This window comes from Sciurus carolinensis, chromosome 12 (assembly GCF_902686445.1).
Source record: "Sciurus carolinensis chromosome 12, mSciCar1.2, whole genome shotgun sequence".
Taxonomy (NCBI): Eukaryota; Metazoa; Chordata; class Mammalia; order Rodentia; family Sciuridae; genus Sciurus; species Sciurus carolinensis.
In genome coordinates, this window is record NC_062224.1 from 62,879,845 (window position 1) to 62,906,298 (window position 26,454).

General features: G+C 37.9%; 1 protein-coding gene across 6 annotated transcripts; it reads right to left on the reverse strand.

Moving 5' to 3' along the window:
* Positions 1-3,785: 3,785 nt before the first annotated feature.
* Positions 3,786-26,170, reverse strand: LOC124961046 (transport and Golgi organization protein 1 homolog). 6 transcript variants are annotated; one of them, XM_047519771.1, is made up of 24 exons: positions 25,839-26,170; positions 24,978-25,109; positions 22,122-22,143; positions 21,287-21,375; positions 21,017-21,094; positions 20,817-20,927; positions 19,748-19,819; positions 19,463-19,567; positions 18,675-18,797; positions 18,463-18,574; positions 17,511-17,566; positions 17,332-17,422; positions 17,021-17,159; positions 14,472-14,573; positions 13,565-13,625; positions 13,412-13,447; positions 13,269-13,336; positions 13,049-13,149; positions 12,744-12,881; positions 11,995-12,063; positions 11,820-11,892; positions 11,621-11,696; positions 10,054-10,225; positions 3,786-4,613 (listed from the first exon to the last, which is right to left on the reverse strand). In XM_047519771.1, the coding sequence occupies exons 1-24, from the start codon at positions 25,974-25,976 to the stop codon at positions 4,285-4,287; spliced, it is 2,493 nt and encodes an 830-aa protein (XP_047375727.1). In that variant the 5' UTR covers positions 25,977-26,170; the 3' UTR covers positions 3,786-4,284. The 6 variants fall into 6 exon arrangements, with proteins under 6 accessions (XP_047375727.1, XP_047375723.1, XP_047375722.1 ...); XM_047519767.1 differs by lacking the exon at positions 11,621-11,696 and adding an exon at positions 25,217-25,408 and having other exon boundaries at positions 11,816-11,892; positions 18,499-18,574; positions 25,723-26,170; XM_047519766.1 differs by lacking the exon at positions 11,621-11,696 and adding an exon at positions 25,217-25,408 and having other exon boundaries at positions 11,816-11,892; positions 25,723-26,170.
* Positions 26,171-26,454: the final 284 nt, after the last annotated feature.

A 26,454-nucleotide genomic window follows, 5' to 3' on the forward strand; every position in this document is an offset into this window, starting at 1 on the left:
AAACATCATAGCTCTGTATAGCATATTGACCCTTCAAGAGGCAGAAAGTGAGTCATATCATAGGCCAGTGAGTCCATTGCAAAGCAGTACCACAAACTAAGTCCAGCTGTATGTATATGACTCCTTTGGATACAGGCTTATTGTTTATTTTGAAACATGATTGTGCTTTTCTATAACTTGTGCAATTAATAGTGTTTTCCAATTTACCACTATTCCTACCCTGCTTCCTGGAACAGTACTGCTGTGGTAGGTATGCTCATCTTCCAACTTAATACAACAATAAGAATGCGCTGGAGTTTACACATTTGCTCACTTTTGCTCCAATATGCTCTTTCATTTGAATTAACTTCAAACTTTGAATTGGGTAGCATAGTACCAGATAATGCTTTGAAGAGAATTGGACCAGTTACGGTCTGTCTTATAGGCTGTTCCCTACAGGTGACCTAAACTCACCCTGATCTGCTAGTACCGCTTAGAAATAGTGTGCCTTGGCCAGATCAGTATCCCAAATGGGAGTGTTCCCCAGGTTGTAGCTGTGATATTTTCCAGATAACCATATTGTTTTCCTGAAGTGAACACAATTTTAGTCATGCTGATTAGTTGTTCTTCTATGTCACGTTGCTATTCTTTCCAATAATGATTTTTGGGTTAACATTGAAACCATGTCAGAATAATTGCAAATTTTTTCATGGGTTTATGTCTTCTAAATCATGTCATCTAAAAATGAGTGGGTCAGATGCTAATGAGACACTGCAGGAATGACTGCTGATTTTCTGACAGATTGTGAATCCTCATTTTTAAACTGATGACTATGCAAAATCTGGAAAGATATTCTATTTTCTTAACATAGGTTGATAGGATTACATTTACTTCCTATTTAGATCTATTGAGATTCATCCCTATGAAATTATGCAGGTCATTAGCCTATTATAATTGGATTTTTTGCATTACTTTTGACTTCCTCATGAGACATAAGTAAAACTTTCATAGTACATGAGGTGTATATTTGATACACAGTACATTAAGATTTAGAGGGGCTTTTGTGGGTTAGATGTAGCACCCACATATTTTAACATTCACTCTTTTACATGAACAATGCACAAGGGGATTGCAGTGTCAATACTTGGTCTATTTTTCAACTAGTGTAAACCCTAGTCATACCAGCCAATGTTTGCTTTTTAAAACAAGTAACAGTTGTTTTAGCCTGTGCACTTCAAGAGATCTAGTCTTTATTTTCAGTTGTCTACTAGATCAATTCTGTTTACTAAGTGAATGTTAATAAAAACTCTGAGCCTGAAAGAATTCTCAACCACATTTAGTCTTGTCTCTCATCTTGGTTGGGTTAATTTCAAATGCTAAAATAATTCCATCTACAATACTTCTAGGAAATGAAGAGTTTGCCTTAATAAAATGTTCATTCAACTAAAACTCTGGAGTTGTCAAATCTCCAGACTGTAAACTTCTCAAGGGACAAGAACGCCATCTTTTCCATGTCATCTAGACTTTCCAAGGTGCTTGGCAGCACTCTGTACCCTGTGGAGTACTCAGTACCTTTTTGTTTGATATTGCTGAGGATATCTACAAAATACTCCTTTCAAACCTACTATTAAAATGTAGCAAAACTGAAAAAATGTTCTTTCTCTTTTCTCATAGACAATAACACATGAATATGAGAGTGATAATTTATATGAAGAAGCATCTAGCATCCTTCACATAAGCATGGTTTAAATGAATATATTTCTTCAGAATTAAAGAAGTTTAAATTGAACATTATGAATAGCTTAGTTTTAATTCAGGCCTGCATGAAATGACAAAACAAACAAAAACAAGTGATTGTCTTGAATCAGATCACACAAAACACTCCATATCTCCCAAGTTATTTAAATTCACTTTCCATTGGGGGGGACTAAAATGAGCTGCTGAATAATAACTATAACTGCAGTCATATTACTTTCAGGCTAAAACACTACTGCTTCACCAATGAAATAATCTTAGCAACTACACCCAGAAACAATGAGCAGAAGAGGAGTTCTGAAACTCATCACTTTTGAGACAGAAAAGTTTGATTGAATCAAGGGACAGTATTCTCTACACCATCTGTATATGGGCAGCTACTTTGGGCTTTGCTACAGAAGTGCTACACTCAGATGGATGTAAGGGGAGGCAACTATGGGTGGGTTCAGAACTACTCAGATAAACTACATAAAATGCTTTCCATCTTACTAACCGAATAAATACAAAAAAAAAGGTTTTAAAGGTAAAAATACTGTTGTTTTTGTTTTGAATAAAAAATAAATTTACCTTTCCTGTTTTATTATCTTCCTACCTGGTTTCACCTTTACTTAAATGTGATTTTTAAATTAGAAGTTACATTAGCCCTGTACAGTGGCACACACTTGTAATCCCAGGGACTCCGGATGTTGAGACAAGAAGATCATGAGTTATAAGCCAGCCTGAACAAAAGCAAGGCCCTAAACAACTCAGTGAGACCCTGTCCAAATAAAATACAAAATGGGGCTGGGGACGTGACTCAGTGGTTGAAAACCGAGTTCAATCCCCAGTATGAAAATAAATTAGAAATTATATTAACTGCAGCATTGCCTTATGTCCTTAGGAGGTTAAGAGATACGCTCAAAATTGGTCTTTGTGACTTCAATTTTATTTTTACATGGTTAAAAATGGCATATGCTATTACATGAAGATGAAGTTTTCCTATTATATACAGCTGCTTCTGTTCTTGTTATTAAATGGAAGTCATGTAGATTGAATTCCTCCTGGAGGACTCATGAATTCCTTTTGTATTCTGATTATCTTCTTTCAGGGATTCTGTCTTTCTAAACTACTGTCTTCAGTAGTTTTAGGATAAAGAGATTTTGTTTCACGCTGAAGCTTTTGCTCCCTTTTCAGAATACTCTTTAGTGAATTCAACAGAACATTGACATGTCATGCCCTAGGTTTCAATAATCCCATTACTTCCTAGGACTTAAAGAATGGAAGAATGTAGCCTGGCAGTAAACAAAAGTACCAGCCTTTTAGAATGTAAATTTCATCTAAATCTTTAAATGTGCTATAAAAGTGACTATAATTGATAGTACAGCTCTGGAGAACTAGTTCTTAGAAGTATCGTTTTAAAGATAGTAGTTACAGGTTCAGGACTTTAAATATGGTACAATTCCAGATTCTGGGCCTTAATGGAGTTTTCAGTGAAAGTAGCAGTGTTCAAATATTCATTGTAAAATAGTATCTAACAAAAAAAAGGACTTAATTCAGCCCATAGTTACTGATTGAAGACAATTCAGGAGCCTTAGAGTTTCCATCATTCTTTCTCATAGGATTATACTATTGTAATTTTTTTGGTCATATTTCTTGAAAATCAGTGGCAAGGTATGGGAAGAAGAGACTGTACATTTTAATAAAGAAATGCCCTTATTTTTTATAGACATGACATATCACTTTGATTTTGCTGTTATACACCCTTAAGGCAATAACGGCAAATGCAGTAGAACTTGAGGTAGAACAATCCTTGCTGCTAATGTAAACTCATTCTCAGATAGGCAGTGAGGGTTGGAAAAAAGCACATGAATGTGCTATGAATAGAACCACAGACTTCTCAGGAGTAAAAGAAATCCCTTGTAGAGTCCACAGATGAACAAGTGCCAGCTTCCTTACCAGTGAGCAACAGGGAGTGTGCTGCCAAGTCACTGTCTTCACTTCTGACTCTGAGTTTACATGCTTTCCAAATGGCACAAGCCTCATGACAATCCAATGAATCAAGACACTTGAGGAATATTAATAAACAATTTTGTATTTACTATCACTACAAAGAACTTCAGCAAGAAGGGAAATAAGTTTAGGAAATAAGTTGAGTGAACATTTGAAGAATAACAATCTATGACCAGATATTAAGACAGAATCATCAAGCTTGTGAACAACCATTGCTTTCTATCAACTGGACTGCACTCAAAATAGGAGAATGGAAATACATGTTCTTAAAGCATTTCCACAAGAAATGTTCATGTTTTATGACATTCTAAATCATTTAGCAATTATAAATGCTACATTAACTAAAACATGGGTATTCCTTATTGCACACTTCAAAGTTGGAAGGCTACATTAGATTAAGTGGTGACCATTATTTAAAAGGGGAATAATACTTTAGAATTTTTTGGCTCAAAAATGCAGACTGCCAAGGCAGCTTACTTCTAAAAATAAACCCTTAAGACTTTTGGATTTCAAAGCCAATAATCCCTTTACACAATGAAGAGTGCATAGTCCACATTCTGACTAAGTGTCAGAGGTCACAGTTACAGGCTCTTTTAAAGCCTGTGAACAGTCCTGGCTACTGCTCTGAGAGGCAGATGAAGGCTCATCTCTAGAGCCTGAAGGTGTCAAGTCTCTTGCAGCAGGTGATGGTGAGTAGTCTTGGGGACCATGGTTTGGGGGTGTTATTTGGGTACCAGGAATAAAGTACTCTCTCAGACCAAATGAACCTAAAGGTCTAAGTGGTGTGGGTCCTGGTAAAAATGCCCAAGGGTCAAGAGGCAGATCCCGTTTTCCAGGTGGAACGCCTGGTGCATATTCTCTGAAGCATAGTGGTGGATGCACACCAGAACCTGGAAAATAAAAAGGAAGTTAAGTAAATATCCACAAATGTATAAATGAGGATGATTTCAAGTATGTTAATATAGTTTCTCATCATTATTCCCAAGCCTAGAAAATCAAGTGGTGACATCCTGCCTTGACAGGAGAGGCAAAGTGAGCTTGAATAAATTTAGCTTTCAGCCTATGGCCAACCAGCCATGAAGCAACATAGGAAGGATTTAAGCATGGTTCTACTTAGCTCCAGGCTTGTCACTTTTGTATCCCCACCACATAATGGCAGAATTATTTCTACCTCAAAAGACCTCCATCTTTATTTGGAAGTACTATATATGATGACAAGAGGATAGAATATGAAATAAGAACTTCATTGCATCAAACAAATTTTGATAAAAGGAAATGCCACTCTCTACTACTGTATCAATTAAAAATTCATGGTGTATTTCAGCATGAACCTTATACATGCCATCAGAATCAAGGTGCATGCCCTGCTGGAAAAGGCCTTCCACAGCCACCTAATTCAACTCAGCAACATTTATGAGGTCAGTGTTAAATCCTCCTTAACACTTCTCTCTGAATTTTCTCAAGGTGAGAAGGGTTTGACTTTTCCTTTGCTATATTCTGTAACCTATTGCTTATGCTTCTATCATGGGTGGTTACGACTTTATCTTGTAGGCTGTACATATCTGTGACACTGTCCGTCTCATCCAACTTTCCATCCATTGCAGTACATTGTCGGGGTTTCGGCCGGACCCCTGGCCCTAGGTGGAGCCTGGCCAAGATGGCGCCTGGCAAGCTGCCAGTGCGGTTGAAAAACTGCTATTCTGCACGTATACAACTAATTTCACCTTGAGGAAGTCTCAGTAATTGGTCAGGGCCTCTGCATGATTCTTGCGTGATTCTTAGGTGCTTCAAGTTATACCCATATACGTCTATCTTCTCCCCACATATCATGAATATTCTAATTAGTTGATATAACCTATATAAGTGACAATAACTTCCCAAAAAGAAGAAGAAGAATCTGCTGTTAATAAAGAAGTTTGCCACCCATCACGTCTCCGGGTCGTTCTTGCTGGCGGAGAGCGACAAGTGGTGCTGAAGCCCCGGGAATCTTACGTGCCGCGGAGAGGTGAGTGAGGTGAGCAACGATCCGTGAAAGTGTGCACCCAGATCTGTCAGTGGACAGGGAAGTTTCCTAGAGACGAGAATATTGTGATTGCGATAAAGTTCCTAGGAACGAGAGGTTAAAGTTTCCTCAAAAAATGGGGAACGAGGTTGCTAGATGTAGAATGGAAGGTCCCTTGAAAGAAATTCTTAAAGCTAACGGCACTTCCTTAAAGACAAACTGCTTGGGCATTTTTAAAGCAGGTAGAGGAGATTTCACCTTGGTTTCTGGAAGAAGGATTGTTAACTATCCCACAGTGGGAACACCTGGGGGAAGATTTAAAGCGCTGTCCGGTAACGCTCCCAGGGACGTTAGCAGTTTGGTCATTAGTCAGAACTTGTTTGCGTTCCCTCGGGAGGCTTTACAAAAGGCAGTTGCGCAGGGAGAGGAAGTATTAGAAAAGGTAAAAGAAGAGTCACAAAAGGGCTCTGTTAGCAGCTCAGTCAGATTCTGATGAGAGCGAAGAGGGACTCTCAGAGATGGAGTTAAATAAAATTAGTAAAGAAACAAAGTGTTCTCAAGCTGGTTCAATTAGTCAACAGACATTAAGGGAATTGGAGGGCATAGGACAGCAGCTAGAAGACAAAAAAAAGGCGTTACAAAAGGCTTTACAAGAGTTGAGCTTACAAAAATATGCAGTGGCGCAGTGGAAAAAAAAAAAAAAAAGGAGAAAGTACAAATAAAACCACAAACAGAGCACAAAGAGAAAAATCAGTTTAGGGGAGGGTGCCCCTAGGCAGAGAGCTCAGCAGCTCCATTCCTTAAAAGTAATAAAAAATAATGTTTTGTGATTTTCTGCATTCAAACCTAACCTGATTTCTCAACCAGGAAAAAAAGGGTTAAAAAGTCCTGGGTGATCCTCCCTCCCTCTGCCACATTGGAATGTAACTACAGCGTCTCAAGGAGAAAAGGGGGGTAACCTAAAGATAAGAAGAAAAGAAGAAAAAAAGTGTCCGTTTTAAACTCCTGGGCCGCTACAAAAAACTAACTTATTCTTCAGGACTCTTGTTTTGTTTTGTTTTTTTCTTTAATGCTGTACTTTTGAGCTCATAATTTTGATCCTGCATACCTAGGTTAATGATTTTTTTTCTTTTTGATCAGTTCTATTTTTTATTCAACTGAAGTTTTTAAACAGCTGTTTCATTGCAATGAACATTTACCTATAAAGTTACAAGGCCTTTGATTTTGTGTTATGTGTTATGTTGTGCTGTCTAATGTCATGTTTTGTCAAAACTGAGCGCTCTTAAAATTAAAATTTAAAAATGGATCCAAATACTTTTATTCACGTGATTTAAAAAGGTTCAATTTAAATTGGGTAAACTAATGAAAGTAAAATGTCTTTAAAAAATAACTCACAACTCTAGGTGGTTAAGCTAATAAAATATTGATGTTAATAATATGTCTAATATCAATTGCTTCTAGGACTTTTCTTCAACAGGAAAGAGGCAGCAGATCCTGTTCAGGACACTTGTCTGATATCTTGGTTTTTATAAAATAAATAAATTGGAGTTAACATGTATGGGATTACTCAAATGTGTTTGTAGAGACGTCTGGTTAATTTACAAAGTTGAAATGCTAATTGTTAAATAACATCAAGTACTTTTAACTTCTTAAATTACATGGGGTATCATACTTAAACATTATTGGTGTTTTCATAGGTTGGTAAATAAAAAGGGTTTAAACTTACTTTGTGTCATCACTAAACTAAAAACAAGGTTATTAGAAGTTATGTCCTAACAAGTGGAATTCTATATATAAAGGGTCCCAAAAGTTTCAACTGTGTTTCAATTAAGAGTACTATAAACAACAAAATATTTAATCTTATTAAAATAGGGTGATTTATCTAAATTCAGAAATTTCATAAGAGTTGTTTCAAAATGTGAACAAAAAGGTGTCAACAGATAAAAAATAAATAAATAAATAAATAAAAGGTTTTGGGTATAGAAATATATTTAGTAAAAGGTAAAAGGAAATGTTTCTGGGTAAGAAAGTCTGTGTGTAACAAAGGACAAGTTTCAACAAGTCTGTGTGTAACTAAGTTGGTTGTATGTATGTAAAACAGCTAAAGCTATTTAAGGTTTTTCCTAAGGTAAAATACTAATGTTCTGATATAAGCCAAAGTTTAATCTATATGGTAAAATGACATGGTAAAATGACAAGGATTTCTTAGAAACACTAATTTACTCTTAACTTTGTGTCTATTAAGTTTTATCCTTTAGAACAATTGTCTTAAAAATAGGGGTTTATACAATTATGGTTAAGCAACTGTTAAAGATTGTACTACATTATAAAGTCTAAATTTTTCTTTAAAAACTAAAATTGGTAAGAACCAATTCCTCACTAAAATTAAAATAACTCTAACCACAGATGTACCTTATAACCCACAAAAACAAAGTATTGTCGAACATACACATCTCACCCTCAAAAATGCTCTTTATAAACAAAAAGGGGGAATAGAGGAGACCTTCAGGTCCCCTAAAGATAAACTTTCTCTTTGTCTCTTTGTTTGGGGTTTTTTAACTCTGGGTAATAAGGGTAACTCGGTGCTTTACTGGAGCTGCGGCTCAGTTTGTGTGTTTCCACGGAATAAACTAACTTACAACCTCTTTTTAGTCTCTTAGGAGGAACAGTTCAACTATGTAACAAAACAACTGCTTCTCTTCAATTGTACTTCAGATTTGTGCTATCTCTCAATGTTAAAATGCTTCTAGGTTCCTGCTGGCAGACTTAATGTGTGTTCCTACCTTCCTACCAGTCCCAGTCTATGTTACAGATGATGAATTGCCAGTATTGCTTTCCAGAAATAAGAGGGACTTTGGAATCACCGCAGCAGTCATTACCGCCATAGTTGCATCAGCGGCAGCAGCCACTGCGGCAGCTGTAGCCTTAACTACGTCTGTACAATCTGCAGCCACAATCAATAAGGTGGTTCAACAGACTGCTACTGCCTTATCTACTCAGCAGACAGTGGATCAACACTTAAAAGCAGGGATTCTTTTAGTGAACCAGCGAGTGGACTTGCTTCAGGAACAAATGGACATCTTACAGGAACTGCTAAATGTGGGATGTATTTATCATCTGGCGGGACTGTGCGTTACACCTGTAGCTTACCATAACTTCAGCTATGCAGCAAATTTGTCTAGAATCTTGTCTGTTCAGCTACGTTCCAACTGGTCTTATGAATTTGATAATCTTACAGCTATTCTTAGATCTCAAATTGTTAGCCTTAATGCTACTAGAGTTGATGTAGCTCCAATGTCTGAAGTGCTAAATTGGTTATCCTCTTCTTTCAGTTTTATTAAGCAGTGGGCTGGTACGGGAGCATTATGCATGCTTATGATCATTACTGTTATCTTCCTCTCACGCACTATCATGCGTGTGCGCCAGAGTCAAGCGAGAGATCGTATCATCTTCCATCAGGCCATGGCTGCCCTAGAGGCCGGCAGCTCCCCACAAGTATGGCTCACGAGGCTGGACCATTGACCAGATGGGTAAGGAAGGCGGTGACTCCGTACCGACCTAAGACAGGAGCTGTAGCATGCTCTACAGTTATCCGATGACGGGTAAGGACGGTAGTTGACCACTCCGCCTAAGACAGGCTTGGTCCCGAGCTTTTCTTTTAAAAGAAAAAAGGGGGAACTGTCGGGGTTTCGGCCGGACCCCTGGCCCTAGGTGGAGCCTGGCCAAGATGGCGCCTGGCAAGCTGCCAGTGCAGGTTGAAAAACTGCTATTCTGCACGTATACAACTAACTTTCACCTTGAGGAAGTCTCAGTAATTGGTCAGGGCCTCTGCATGATTCTTGCGTGATTCTTAGGTGCTTCAAGTTATACCCATATACGTCTATCTTCTCCCCACATATCATGAATATTCTAATTAGTTGATATAACCTATATAAGTGACAATAACTTCCCAAAAGAGGAAGAAGAAAGAAGAATCTGCTGTTAATAAGGAAGTTTGCCACCCATCACGTCTCCGGGTCGTTCTTGCTGGCGGGAGCGACAGTACATAGCAACTGATTTCCAACAAACATCTGCACAAGTAATTTTTCTGGTTTTCCTGTACATAGCCGCTTTCCTGGTCTATGAGAGAGAGCTACTGCCTATCTAGGTATAAGATTATTTAGTGCCTGCCCCATGTGACCCAAGAAACTGGAGGAAAAGCTAAAATGTACTAAGTCACCTTTGTTCCTGCACTGTAAAGCCCAGAGATAGCAACTGCTTTAGCAAGGAATAGAAAGAAAAGATGAATATGATTTACAGGTCAATCAGTAGTGTTCAGATCATCATACCAAATGGTGGAGGTCCAAAAGGCCCAACGAGTTGAAGTGGCCAAGGAAGTGGCCCAGGAAGTGGCCGAGGTGGCAGTCCATATCGAACAGGTGCTGGTAGGGGTCCTACCACAGGCGAGACCATCAGAGATACCTCTGGGAAATGAGGGGGCCCTTTGGTAGCCATATTAACCTGTAATTTAAGATTTCAGAGCAGTTAGTTTTAAAGTTCCCGTATATTAAGACAAAGTAACAACCAGGTAAACGCCAAAACCCAGGACAGGCACCTGTCCAGAGAGCACCATCAGTGCAACAAAACTCTACCACTCCCTCACGTTCCCATCGGCAGCTGACAGAGGTTAGAAGGATGCTGCAAGAGCGAGCAGTGTGTGTTACTGATTATATCTGCACGGGAAAGGGAAAGGCAAGAAGACTGGCAGAAGGTATTAACAGGTGACTTCTGACCAGTACGTCATGCTCTATACACTACAGCCGATTTCAAAGGGAGCCCCTCCCCCACCACAGCTCTTTCATCACAAAAGCTCAAGACTTGCATATTAAGAACGTACCGAACATAATGAAAACTCCATTCTCTATGCATGTAATAATAGCTATTATTCAGAGTATCTTCGGCAAGCCTTTCGTATATCATTCAAATTGCCAGAACTTTTAGCATCTTATTTTAACTAAGTGGGAACTGAGGCAAATTTGCTGAAGGTCTCAGTGCATGTAAAAGGCCTGGCTTGAACTCAATCCCAGGTTTGCCTCTAAGCTATGCTCCTCCCACCTCTACTCCTCTCTATCAAAGGGTCTCTACTCTCTTTAAAGTCTTCAACTGAGAAGGGGTTTGGGGTCTTATCTAAGGTGCCCTTAGATAAAAAGATTTCTCAAAAAATGTATATTCCTGATATAGACATACAAGAATTCGCAAGTATTTTCCAACACGATACTATATACACAAATTAGAAAAACAAAGCTTTCATATTTACTTTCATTTACAGTACACCATATGAGATAATGACTATTTCCTAGAAGAAGTGGGTTGGAAACTAAGCAATTAAATTTTTATTTTAATACAGAGCAGCAGAAGACCTACCAGATATAACAGCTACACAAGTTATGAAACAATGCACTCACGTGAAAAAAAGAGTCTATTGCTTGGGACTGGCTCAACAGGTCATTTCACATTAGCATTATTCACTGAAACACTATTTCCATTCCAGAAAATCTGTTACCCATCTAATTTAAATCACCCGAATCAGGTTTGCCTCCTACTGTACAAATGGAGGAACTCCTAAACAGCATACTCCTAAGGATAATAATGATGAATTATGTAATGTATAATGAATTTACTTTTCCTTAGAACATTCAACACAAATTACAATGTGAAGTTGGAGTGATGACTTTTCACATTCTGAAGTTAATGATGGTTACACACACTTCACCAACACTCCCAAGTTAAGGAGAAAAGTACGTTCAGTACTGCATGCAGTTTAAGGGAAACAAGGTCAAAGTCATGTTCCTCATATGCTTCCCAGAAATACACAGAATAGAAGCCCCCTTCAGGCCTCAACCTCTAAGTACTTACTGCTATTGGATGCTCAGCCAAAGAAGTAACAGTGGGAACTGAGGGGGTCTTGGGTTCATGGGGAATGGTTTGTTTTTCAAAAAACAAATGCAGTAGCACAAATAGAACACAAACAGGGATGATGTAAAGAGCAAGTGCTGTAGGAAAGCTAATATCCTGCATGACCTCATGATTCACAATGCCTGTAGAATTTACCTTGCCCTCATCCATCACCTTGGCTGGAGAAGAGCTCCTGGAGCTGCTGTTCACGGGAGCTGGACCACGTTCCGGGTCTGTTTGAAGTCAGAGAATGAATTTAGAATCATTCCAACGTGAAAAGAATAAATATCCTGTATCCATAATCCTAGAGTCTTTGAAATGACTTGGCCCCTTACCAGAGGCAAAGCGTTTCCCAGATGCTTCAGAAGACCATCGAGGATGAGGAAAAGGTCCATCCATTGACCCTTGGGAAAGAAAGAACAGAGCCCTTGCATGTATTTTGCAGAAGAAAGAAGCCAATTGTGGGCAGGTCAGGGTTCAGCAATAACTAGAAAGCAACATTAAAGACTGGTTGCCCAATACATAAGTCACGATTTATGCAGAGACTTAAGTAAAAAAAGAAATGCCTTGGATTGAAAGACCAGCATGAAGCCCTGCACATTAAAAGTGCTGGTGCTGAACTTCAAGCTATAGACTTGAAGTATGTAGGCTTCTTTTCTTCAGTCTGTATAACCTGACTTCCAACTTACCAATACTATAGACATATTTAAAATTGGAAATAAGACTCAGTATTTCACATTATTATACTGACAAGAGAAATATAATGCTGCATAGAGTTTTAAGGCTACTTTTAGGATATTTGAAAAAGGAACGCCATAGAGAGTTAATTTAAAGATAAAGGCTTACAATTCAGAGTGTAACATTGGAAAGAAAAAAATAATAATACAGGGATCTCCAGGAAAAAAAAAAGTTTTCTGTTCTACAGCAGATTTTACAGCACACTATTTATCCGATAAGACAAAATAAGGAATCTTCTTCTATATATGTATAGGCCCACATTCTATAATGTTTTCAATAGAATACTCAAAAGGGGAGAAAAAAACCGTTGAAACAGTTTATTACAAAGCAACATGTGAATGCTCACCAAATTCACCTCTACCCATATCTCTTCCATTCAGAGTGGCAGAGACAGGTCTCCGAGCTGGCTCTCCTATCAGTGGAGGGGAACGTTCTCCAGCACTCACAGGGGATGGGCCAAAAGACCCACTCTTGCTCAGTGGACCTAAGGACAACAATGCCTTGTTTCCACTTAAAAGCAGCCTTTACATGGCCCGCCCTTTAGCAAGTCATTCAGATTATTTCATAACCATAACACACAAAAATAAAAAGAAATTTACATACATTCTGCACCAAGAAATAGTCTACCTCCCCTTAAAAAGTGCCCCCTACCTCTCGGGGGAGGGTTTTTTGTCTTTGCTCTTCCCGCCATTGGTTTTAGAATCACAGGTTCATCTTGCCCCAATGCCATCTTTTGGGTCATTTCCAGTAATCTTGAATATTGAGAAAGAATGGACTTAAATGTGAAACAGTAATCTACTCCTTCTTAGATACCATCTATCATTATCTTAAAACACTATAAAACATACAGGAAGGTATCAAAATCACATACTTGTGTCTCAAATTAGCAGCTTCCCTTCTCTCTTCAGCTATAGCTCTTTCCGCTGCATGGGCTTTGAGCTATTAGAAAAAGAAATATTCAAATTCGGTTGTGTAGGCTATACACAAAATAAGAAAAGGGGGAAAAAGTCTTACCCAGTTATCATGAGCTTTCTTCTCATGAGTGGCAATCTGAAAAAGAAAACACATTAAAAAAAAAAATGTTTAGGGACTCATTATACTAGCCTAAAATGGTCTGCATTAGATATCAAAAAATTCTGCAACTACACAACAGTATTAATTCACTACCTGATTCTTAAATGAGCGCTCTGCTTTCTGTATTTCTTCCTCCATTTCTTCAATTCTCCGCCTAAAAATCATACTTGGTTTTATTAGTCAAAACAATTGAATAAAGTCTGAAACAATCTGACCATGTTCCCTTTACTCTGTCACCTATACTTTTAAAGACTTCATCATACATAAAAAACACACTTTATCTAGTTATACCAATCATGTGACATCAAAATTAACATTACACGCAGGTGCAATGGCACACACCTGTAATCCCAGGGACTTGGGAGACTGAGGCAGAGGAACACAAGTTTGAGGCCAGCCTCAGCAATTTAGTGAGAATCTATGCAAATTAGACCCTGTCTCAAAGTAAAGAAAGGTCTGGGGATATAGCTCAGTGGTAAAGCGTCCCTGGGTCCAATCCCCAGGTACAATCAATCAATCAATCAATCAATAAAACCTAATACTATCTAATTGCTTTCTACCTTAACTGTGAGAGATTCTGAATTGATAAATTATAATTTCCTTAACTGTTCATCAAAGTGCTCTCAAATAATTTTGCTACAAGTATCTTCTTCCTTAAAACTTTTCTTTTTTAAAATTATATCCATAGAAGATTTCACAAATGTCACATTAATAGTTTTAAAACACTGCATAGCAAACTGCTTTCTTAAAGAATTACTCCAACATACAAAACCCTCAGAACTGTTTGCATGAACCAAGTTCCCATATGGTCTGCCAGCATTTGGGTATAAGTCAACTTTGGTTAACATTTTTCATTTCTTCAATTGAAATTTATTTTTCTTCTGTGTGAATTGAATGTATTCATATCCTCTCATTACTTATACTTCTGTGCTCTTCTACATCATGTCAAATCAGATTCAAAAGAAAGCTAACGCTAGAGTTCATTAGACATTGAACTCACTTGTAAGTTTTAACTTCCTGTGCAGCCAAAATTGCCTTTTCATCTGCAGCTGACAGCCGCTGTGCTCTTTCTTGTCTCTCACACTCTTCTCGACTCAGTTTCCTAAAAATAAAACCAGTTTTCAAGTCAAACTTTCTCTTTTCCCCTAGGAGTGTCTATGACTGCTCTATTCAAATGTCACTTCCCACCCTTCTCCAAAATGCTTAGGATTATAAAATAGGAAGGAATTCAAACCTGCAATTTAGGAAATCAAACCTGGCAAATCACTTACATTTTCTAACTTCTGCTCTTAATTCTCTAATTACCAGTAAATAAAACAAATGTAAAAACAATATGTGCCCCAAGGGCAAGTCTCCTAGGCTCAAGATGATGAAAACTCACTTTACTTCTAAGTGGAAAGTCAGGACTGATCAACCTAACACAAACATATCAGGATAGAGCAGGGGAGAATTCTTTATCATTTCTGCCATGGCTAAGTACACCTTTGTCATGCAGGAATTTGTTTTCCAATCCAAGACTGGTACCAAGATAGAGTCAGTCAGAGAGAAAGTTTTTCTGAACATGTCTTCTAACCATACAATTCACCACAGAACTTTTTCACACTTTAGACACCAATTTCAAAAGAAGTGTGATTAAGCAAAAAGGCAAATCTGAGTTCTGACAATATTTATCAACCACAAAAAGAATCCAAACTAACCCATAATCAGGATATTATCTACTGACAACAAGTTTTAATTTTGGTCATGAAAATCAAGACATTCATCTCTATAACAAAGGTAGACACATTGAACGGTTTAAAAAATACTTTCTGCTATCCTTGCACTGCTTTAGCCATAGTTCCAATTCAAAAGATAAGTAACTTGAAACCTAATTTTTCATGAATCAGAAGGAAAATTAGAAGAATTATAGTAACCAAATAGAAAAGGGGGTTATGTAGTCTTTTATAACTGCTCATGAATTCTTCAGCAAATATTTTGAGGGTCTGTAATATCCTAGTTACCTTGTAAAGTGCTAAAGAAGAAAGGAGCTCACTGTTTAAGATATAAATGATGACTCGGCTGGGATTGTGGCTCAGTGCTAAAGTGCTTGCCTTAGCATGTGTGAGGTACTGGACTCGATTGTCAGCACCACATATAGAGAAATGAATAAAATAAAGGTCCGCCGACATTTTAAAGGGAAACAAATATAAATGATGACTAAAGGAATAGAATAACTTCCCCCTGACTCTGCCTTAAGAAGGAATGTGGAAAAAACTGAGTCTTGAGGAAGAGGAGAGACAATTTTGTTTCCAATGATCAATGAACTAGCCTGAGAGCACAAAGAACAATCAAACCACCTTGAGAAGAATACACAGAATGTGTTTGAAGGGATCAGAGTTGATAAGGCAGGGAAGATATGTGTATGTGGCCAAGATCCATTAGAAAAAGGAATCTCACACAATTAAGGCTGACATTAAGGATGGGGATGAGTAACAGAGTACAAACCACAGAGCGGGACTGAATGGATTTTGCAGGAATTGAAGAAAAGAGTGCTACATTCAACTGCATCACAAAGAAAGTCAACTACCATTTAGGTCATTCCAATTACTAGTAGGGGCAGAGAAAAAAGGTGTTCTTTAAAGAAAAACAAGTGATGAAATAAGAAATGTTTCTCTGAAGCTGGCCAAGCATTTAGAACAAAATTTTGAGATTCTAAACAGGTTGCTTGGAGAACGAATTAGAAAAGTTAAGGGTAAGGTTTCAATGTTTAATGGCATTAGGCAGTAGAAGTCAAAAACACCTAAAAAGAGTTAGGTGTGTAAGGTCTGTCTCTGCTTCACAAGACTAAGACTGCTATATATATGACGAAGAATAAAATATAGTAGCAAATACAAAATCTGACACAAACAACCTATTATTAGAGAATTCAAATATTTTTGTGGATAAAAACTTCAAATGAACTGCCAAATTATATCTTTCCAAAGAAAACTACCTCCGTGACATGTATATTTCAGAAGATTAATATATAAATAAATACTAAAAATGAGCACTTCTGTAATCAGAACTGCTAAGGTCCTCATCCCAGGTCAATTGTTTAGTGTGAACAGCTGAGATATTCGAGTCCAAAACTTACTTCAATAATACCTACAATAAGTAAATTTTATTCCTTTTAGAAGTTTTCATTCTGAAAAATGACATCAAAATCACTCAGGATTTTAAAGGTCAACAGTTAGAAATATAAGTTCAAAACATATTAGAATTACATGACTGATCACAATGAAAGGAAACTGAAATAATGGTGGGATCGGAGGAAGCATCTGGATCTTCAAAAGACAGGTATTTCCACATCAGTAACTGTTAGTACCAGGTAGCCACTCCCACTTCATATGAATCTGACAATCGGTTAGATGGAAAAAAGAATGCCAGTAAATGCACACAAACCACAAAGGAAAAAAAAAAAAAACCTCTATTAATTGCAACTGGAAGAAACTATAAATATTCTTTCAAAAAGATAAAATCATCTGTATGAGGTCACAGAGTGATAGCAATAACAAACAATGAAAACCTTACCTATGCAGAGCCATCTCCTCCTGCTGGTACAGTTCATTTAAAATGTCCACTTTCTGACTCAGAGTTTTGCACTCATCTTGCAGCCCGGCTTTAGCGGATTGGAGTGAATTGCGGTCATCTTCTAATTTCTTTATTTGGTCTGTTAAAACATAAAACAACTGATCTTTATATGTGTACAAGGACTTGAGAACTTGTTTGAGGGTCAGTGCTAAGAAAAATGAGAAGCAAAAGAGTAAAAAGCCATTCTTTATCTTTCCATAAGATTTTGAGGTTACCCAGCATATGGCAATTTCATCTCCAGAAGAACCCACCTTCTAGGTTACACTTTACATTCATCGAGCCTCTTAGCTTCACTTGTAAACGTTTTAGATCCTCTTCAACTACTGATACTGCAGTTTCCATCTAAAATTTACAGAAGAGAGACATACTCTTAATAGTGAGGCACAGGAAGCATTCACAGGCACTATGGGACTCTAAAAAAGAACTATACCCAAGAGACGTCCATCAGTTGCTTAACTCGATATTTCACATTCTCACTCTGATCACCTGAAAAACAAAAGATGTTAACTGCTTTTCATTTCCTTGTTTTAACTCTATATTCTCTCAACATCCCCAAACTCAACAATGACCACATTCAAACACTGAAAGGAAAAAATCAATTGAACCATTGAACGACTGAGTCAAATGAGTAAATTCATTGACTCTAAAGAGAATTGCAAGCTTAGATTTAAGAAAAAAAAAATGAATTCCTAGTTTGTCCAATAAAAATGTTATCTGTGTTACTCTTGTAACATAAAAGCCTTTCTTCTCACACAGAACTGTCTCCTGCACAAGTAAGTGTCTTATTTAGAAAGATTCAATCCTCTACTTTATCCTTGAATCTACCAACAGGTGTGGTGTAAAACACTCTATGCAAGCTATATCCAACTTGGGAGAGAACATCTGGAAATATTTTCCACATCAGTAAACACTGCTACCCCTCCCTCTAGCTTCCTTATAGCCTCTAGCCTCTGTTCTCACAACCTTAGTTTAAGGCTCCAAACACCTCACTACTCTTAAAACTGCCATGGGCCTTAAAACCACAGAGACATAGAGATGATGAGTATCAAAATCAAATATCACTTCCATAAAGTTGAGAAACAAGTGTCTCTTACTGTACAATGTTCAATACTCAGAGGTTGAAGACATGACTGTTGCTCTGCACTCTACTTACCTAGTTCTCAATGGGAACTTCACATGCCTATTCTTCACATGCCTATTGCTACACTACACCCCAGCAAACCACCTCTGCCAATGCAACAGACATTTCTATGGATCCAGGAAGAATCACCTACACTTCTGCACAGAGCTTAAGAAGAAATTCAGTCAGCTGAGAAGTGGCATCTGTCTATTTAAAGACAGGAAAGCAAACAAGAATGCAACCTCCCTGAGACCAATCTTACCTCCTACTTCTCCATTGCCTGGTTCATCTGACTCACCTCCTCCTTCATTTTGACCCTCACATTCCGATTCAAGCTCTATCCGATTCAGCTGTGTAATATAATTAGTCAAAGCCTAGAAAAGAAGTAAGAGGTTGGAAGAGTCTCTCAATTTTAATTCGGAAGCATTCAGGAAAATTCCCAACACCAAGCATGTATTTGGAGAATAAACTTACATTAATATTCTCATCTTTCTGAGTAAGAGCTACTTCTAAATCTCTCTGGGACTTCTCAAATGATTTTATTTGCTCACTGAGCTCAGCATGTGATTCACTCCAGTCTTGGATTTCCTGCTGCAACTGAAAAGTCAAAACATGTGAATTCCTATGGGTTAGGGTGGGGTTTTGCCCTGGAGACATCAGGATCACAAGATTTAGACAGGGAAATAGAAAGCCATACCTCCCTTGGTAGCCTGTCATTCAGGGTTGAGACCTCACTTAAGGAAGAGGGAAGAGTGGCCCCAACCCTCAGAGCTGCAGTAAGAACGTCAGAGCTGTCAAGGAAGTTGACCCTGTTGATTACATTCCCCAGAAAATTGCTGCCAATTCAAATCACTTCCTTCCAGTAGGAATGGATGGGCATATGTGACAGGTTCCTGAATTCAGACTCCTTATCATATAACCTTCCCTTGGCCCGCGAAGAAGTAACTACTCAAAAAAGGGTTATAAAATACTTAATTTTCTGCGTGAAGAAGTTTCTTTGAGGCTATCAAGTTAATAATTGATTGATGTTTGAGAAGAAAAAACCAACACTCTAAGGACTGAAATAAGCTGTAAGGAATAGAAAATTTCAAACACATGGAGAATGCATATATGCACTCCATTTGGGGAGAATGGTTTAAATTTGCACATCTAACAAAAGGTCTTGCATGAATAATTCCTTACCTTACAAACAAATCCAAGATACAAGGCAATAATATTCACTTCCCTAGCATACATTATGTATGACATCAATTTTTCTTTACCTGCTCTTTCTTCTTCTTAAGCCGATCATTTTCTTCCTGAACCCGATGGCACTCACATTTCACCTTGTATTCACTAAGCTTAGCTTCATGAAGAGCAATTTGAACCTAATGCAAAACACCACAGTTAGTGAATTTATTCCTCAGAAAAAAACAAAGTAACACTTTCCCAAACCAGACATCATGTAGTTCTCATTTGTTGCACATTTTAGCACACCTTAAATTTTTGATCTTCAACCAAACTAATACGTTGTATTAATATCCTGTAGCAGGTGTTGGCAAGTTTACCTGGGAAAATTCTGAAGCAATCATTGAAATAACAGCCTTTAACTTCTCTACAGAGTTCTTCTTTTCTATTATCTGCCCGGTGAAAATAGAACACAAAATTTGCATGAGGATTTCAGTAGAAATACTGATAGAAATATACATATATGCTAAAAAAGATAAACAAGACAAAATGTATTTCAGCCCACCCCCTTACATTTCAGGTAACCAGACAAAAAGGTCAAAGTAGAGAAAATGAAAATGAAATGAGGAAATAAAAGTTTTAAATGTACAGAAAATTAGTTACTCTTTTAAGTACACCAGTTCAAAGTAGGAATTTTTTTCTAGTGATGGAGAAAAAAGATTTCCCAAGATCATGTTAAAGCTCTCTTGCCTGAAGTAAAAATGATAGAATCTAAGGGAGAATAGACAGATCTCACATACAGAAGAATTCCAAAAAACTATAAAGACATTTGCTCCTCAAGGAAGTGGAACAGAACTCTTCACTCTTTGCAGTACCTGGGATTGAATCCTGGGCCTTCTGCGTGCTAGGCAAGTGTTCTACCATCAGCTGTATCCTTAGCCCTTAACTCTTCACACTTTCACTATGGACTGTACATAGTAACTTCCAAAGAATAGGCAAGGGATTGGAAGAATCCCAGTGGAGAAATCTGGTGAACACTACCTCAGCTGGGTGATCAAGCTTACCTTGGGGGGGATATTTCAGAACACTCTTGACTATCTTTGCAACTTTTATGTAATTATAGAACTATTCTAAAGTAAAAAGTTTTAAAACATAAGATGCTGTAAAACAAAACAATATACAAACACTCTTCGATGGGGCAATAGTTCCTGCATGTTTCAGAGGTCAGAGCAAAGCAATATGAAAATTATCCAGGATTGAGGACACAAATAAAAAAATAATTTCTTGGATCAGTACTGAAAAGTTCCACAAAATGGGCAGAAGGAGGTTCAACTTCCCTGACTTCTAATCTGACTTTACTTAACACCATGGGGAAAGTCCAACTTAACCCATTTTACAAAATACTTCAAAATCCAAAGCACACTAACACTTAGTCACCAAAACTCTTACCAAGTCCTCATTGTTGACATTCTGTTCTCTCTCAGATTCTAACACAACATGAAGACTTTTTGCTCTGTCCTCAAGAATCTCATTATTTTCTTCAAGTAGCTTAATTTTATCCTAGGAAAACAGATGTCAAGATTAATAGTTAGTCATTACATTGACTTTTGAGTTTACAATGTAACTCCCATAAAACAAGGGATTTGTACCTTATATTTCATTCCTGCGTCGGAGAGGACCATATTTTGTTTTTTGATTTCTTGGACATGTTTCTTTGATTCCTTGATCTATGTAAAATAAAGTATTCACAATTAAAAGATACATGTTATAGTCTTACTAAAACTTACTTCCAGGTAAGTGACCCCTTCCAGAATGAAACAAACATTTTAAAATGATTTAAAAATATCTCAAAACTATAAAACAGGTGGAAATGATTCAAGCTGGAATCAAGGGGTAATAAACTAGAAAAATAATTCTACCTTCTGTTCAAAATTTGACACTGTTTGCACTAGTTCTTCATTTTCTTTCTTCATGTTCTTTAACTTTTCAGAAATTTGCTGTTCAGTAACTAAAAGGGGGGGAGGTTCAGATTATTACAATCACTAAATGAAATTCAGTTAAATCGACCGAAAGCGAAGACATGTTATCTGGCATTATGAGGAAATACTTCTTTGCATAACTATTATGCCCTTAAAAAGCAATCTATAATTAATAGCAATAAGGGTGGGAAACACTATTAAAATTTAAGAAAAATATAAGAATGATGATATTTCAATTGAAGCTCATTTCAAAGATGAGAAATACAGTAAAATGTAGTTTGATATTTCTCACTTCTTTTTTTTTTTTTCACTTCTTCTTCCCCTCACTTCTTAAAACACTTTCTTTTCAGAAAATGGAATCATTTCAAATTTGTATAAATTTTTGGCAAAGAAAAATAAAATGAAAGCATACTGACTCACATTACCATTCTTTATCTACTTGAGTCAATGATTGAATGTATGATTAAATCATTAGCACAAAATACTGTTCAAATGTACTACATCTGCATTACATCAATATTCAAAGTGAATATGCCTCAATTTAAAACTAATCATGTTCTTCCCACAATTTGTTCTTCCTCATCTGCTATCTCAGTTGGTTCCATCAACATCTACTCTATTATCCAAGTTAGCAAACTAGGAATACTAAAATTTTTAGGAGTTAAAAAAATAGGAAACATCAACAATTACTATCTACTTCTAACATATATAAAACACACATCAAACACAAATACAAAGGGTTACTAAAAGTTACAGAAGAAGGCTAAAAATTTACCTTGATATACTGTTTCTTTGACCTAAAAGAGAGAGAAAAAAAGATTAAATTTGGTGTCATGCATCTGCTTAAAAGAAACACAATCAAAACCAAATGAGAATAAAATAACTGTCTGGTTCTGGATTAAAAAATAAGTAAAGGAGAATAAGCATTTCATTAGCCTCTGTCATATAGAAATACTAAGGTATGTGTCCTATGCTGCAGTGAATATATATCTATTCCAATCTTAACGATTTGAGAACTTACCTTTAATAATAGAAATGGCTACTATTTTCAGAAAAGTACACTAATGCTTCACTTACTCAAAATTGTTTATTTGATAATTCTAAACAGCCAGGATAAAGTCTAGGAACAATGACTGTTCAAAGAACTCTGAGGAAACAAAATTAAAGATATGCCACTTGTTTATTTTCTTAGATGTCGATGGACCTTTATTTTATTCATTTCTTTATATGCTGAGAATCGAACCCAGTGCGTCGCACAGGCTAAGCAAGGGCTTCTATCACTGAGCCACAATCCCCCAACCAACACGTGCTGCTTTCACTCACCAAAAAACATCTTAGAACTCCAATTTCAATTTGGCTATTGGCTGAATTTAGAAATAATCTAAGAGGCTACATCACCTATTTCTGAAAACCACTAAAAATAACGGTAAGAATTCTTAAAAAAAAAAAAAGATTGCTGGAAGAAAATACACAAGCAACAAGAGAAATGACAGTTAACATCTTCTGGAAAGAGCAAAACCTGAACCATTTCCCAAAGACGGCAATGAACTGTCACATAATAAAACCTAAGCAATCATTCTTTCAAAACTGCACTAAATTTCTTTGTAAATTAGCATATATTTCTCCTTCTCAATGTTATAAATGGTGTTGGGATACTCAGATGTATCCACAGATCATCCATGGTATCTTGGTAATACTGTACACCTGAAAATACCACTAGAATAATCTTGTTATAGGAAAATACATTCAGAAAACTCCAATATAGAAAGAAATGGACATTTCTCTAATGTCATAGGCTTACTAATCAGAGAGTAAGCTTTCACCCAAAATGACAGCAGGGGAAAATGTGAAGTAGCAAAAAGCAGGCATCTAAGGCAGGGACCAAAACTCCAAAGTCAAATGCTGAGACTGAGGAGCAGCAGTTAAGACCCAGATCCTACCTAACCTAGTGAAAATAGAAACAGGTGCCAGGGTTCTTGAAAGAACCAAGAGAGAAATATAAAATGTTTTCATTTCTCCCTTTTCTCTTTACCTTTCTATCCTCCTTTCTCCTTTTAGCTGAGAACCAGTTCAATGAGATTAGAAAAGTCCTCAGAGGAATCCATGCAAAGGATTCTTCTTTTTAAGAAGGCATTTCTTTTTAAGTGCTTTTATACTCAATTGTACAAGGAGAGGAAACTTGTATTAACAATGGAATGTCCGAAATGATCAAGTAATCAGAAAAGGAATACTAAGATTTGGAAAGATTTGCGGCCAATGTTTCTGGCCACTTTAACTGTTGAGTTTCAACTGATGGCTTTTCATGCAAAGTTCACATACCTAAAATAATTTTCCTCTGATTATGTTAAGTTACTTATCAAGCAGAATGACCTACAGTACAAACCTACGTATGTTTAAGCATATATACATGTATACATACGCATACGTATATGCGTATGTATGTACACACATACATACACAAATTTTGCTTAGAAAAAGAAAGACTAAGGAACAAAAAATGTAATAATATGTCTCTGGACAACATATAATCTATACTTCCAAATAAAAAGCTATTTTCTTAACATATGATTGAATGACAAAATCTGGGAAATGCATATATAAAAGACTGAAAAATTACCTCATCTGCTTTTCATCATTTTGCTATATTCCTCTGCAGCATTTTTTTCTTGTGTATGTGTTTATATAACATATAGTTCATCAACATTGAAATCTTAGTTTTTGCTTTTTTTTCTATTTCACATTAAATTGTGAGCATTTTCTGTGCCTCAAAGTCTTTGAAATATATAAAGCTGCATACTATTCCATTATACGAACATATGAGAACTTAAAAAGACCTCTGTAATGGAATAAGTTGTGCTAAGTTTTCAATCTAACACACAGTTCCACTGAAAACCCTTACCAAAAATCATTAAAGCATAGTTGGTTATTTCTTTAGGAGAGATTACTAGACATATTATGCTACATAAAATGATATTTATATAACCTATCCCATCTTTTATCTCACTTGAAGACTCTGATACACATGAAACTACTGGTCAGAATGGCTGTAAGCATTACCAGTTCTTGTTTAGTACTGGCTAACTGTGGGGAGTCATGCTTATCTAGCAGAATCAAAAGAGATTGAGCCATGGGACACAGAGGCCTGACTTCTAGGAACTGGCAGTCTTGGAGTTTTGTCCCAGAATGTATGGTGCTGTGTGGGAGTGGTTCCCTGTATAGTTCTTATGTTAGATTCCCTGAGAAAATGGCTCCCCTAACTTCACTCCATCCTGTTCATCACAGAGGAAGTTCCTCCTGGGTCTTGGCTCCCATTACCTGGGAGACTATAAGTAAAGGAGTAGTAAGTAAAAAAAAAAAAAAAAAAAAAAAAAAAGAATTACCAGTTCTTCCCACTGTACCTACCTAATTCTTAATCTTTAGGTTTTGATAGGAACATATAAATTGAAGTTTTCTTCTTCAGATTTTTCAGGTTATCTTAAATCTTTACCAACACAAAGATTACACTAAATTATTTTATAAAGTGTGACAACTAATTTGTGTTTAAGTTAGTAAACTGAAAAGGGGAGGGGCAGTGATTACAGAATACCCCATGCATTTATGTGCTAAGGTAGAAGGAAGTGAATTTACTCACAATAAGAATAGTTCTCCAGAAGAAAATGGCAAATGAAACAATTCCCAAGAAGACAGTGAGAAGCACAGGCTTCCACTGCAGTCCATAAAAATCAGGCCCAGGCCGAGCACCATTGGGCAATGTGGCAACTAGCTGAAATAGACAAGTCAGAAGCAATGAGAAACCTTATATTCATAACAAAACAGTCACAAAGATTCATCATGTCAGTTCCAAAACCACCACCATCATCTGAAAACTACCTCCTCAAAATTCTCCAATAGCTTCTTCGGGAGACAGGATCCTGGCAGTGTCATATTTCTTGTTTGCCCGCAGTGTTTAAATACTTTAAATTGAGCATCTATTTCCATTTGGAATAGGCCCTGCCGACATCATATTGTCCACCACCTGGCTAGAATCCTTCCGTATGATACTTCTCCCACAGACAACCCGGTCTATATGAGTAAAAAAAATTACGAAAGACAAAAACTTAAGTATATGAGGAATCTAACTTCCTTCTATGAAAGTCCATGTCTAACTCTAAATGTGCGCTCAAAGCGAGCCTATCAAACACCAGCCTTCGCTCCTCTACTCCACACCGCCCTCCTCAAGTGTCCAGAGGACTCTCATTCTGGCCCCACCTCCCAACAGTCTCCAGAGGGACAAGACCTACTGTGACGTCAGCTGCATTTGGGAACCTAGCGAGGGGCTTGCCACCTCTCAGTACTGCGTTACAAAGTGCAATGAGGAGAGCGTCCAGTGCACTCACCGGCTCGCTTAGCAATACAGCTCGGTGCTGCCTGCCCGGGCCTGACACGCTCCATTTCCCCGTCGCCGTCAGTCAGTGCAGCCACTCCGCTCACCACTCAGCCACCCGCCGGCCACAGCGGGGTCCCTCCCTACGAGGGCTGCGTAGAGCACCGTCAGGGGTCCCAGAAGCTCGGGGTGCCCGGGAGAAGCGGCGACAGAAGGCACGGCGGCAGGTACTGAGTTCATTGTGCACGGACAGCTGAGCGGAGGCATGCTTCCCTGCTGAACGGCATAGGACTCAGACCTCTTCCGCCATTCCCTTCTTGCGAAGGATGCAGCCCGGGGGGCGGGTACTGGGAATGACCCTCGCCTTCACGCGCCGCTGGCACTTCCCGCCCTACACCTGCAAAACGCATCTTGAGCCAGAGCGGCGGGGCGGACCGCAGTGCGCTGTGCCTGTGGCGGGACTGGGAGGGAAAGGCCCGGAGGTGCGGGGCGGAGCGAGAGGGGAAGAGAGGGGAGGGGAGGGGCGGGAGCGGGAAGAACCAACTAGGATTCGGGCGGGGGAGAGCGCCAGCAGATCCCAAGGGAAGAGTCCAAGTCAAGGGACGCGGGGAGGAAAGAAGCTCATCTGACCCCGGAACTAGGATAGGACACGCGGTTTAGAGCGCCCCCAAAACAGCTTGGCATCTAACGTAAGGGGGAAAAGTAGAAAGTCAGGCCTCCCAGGCCCTCCCAGGGCAGAACTCTC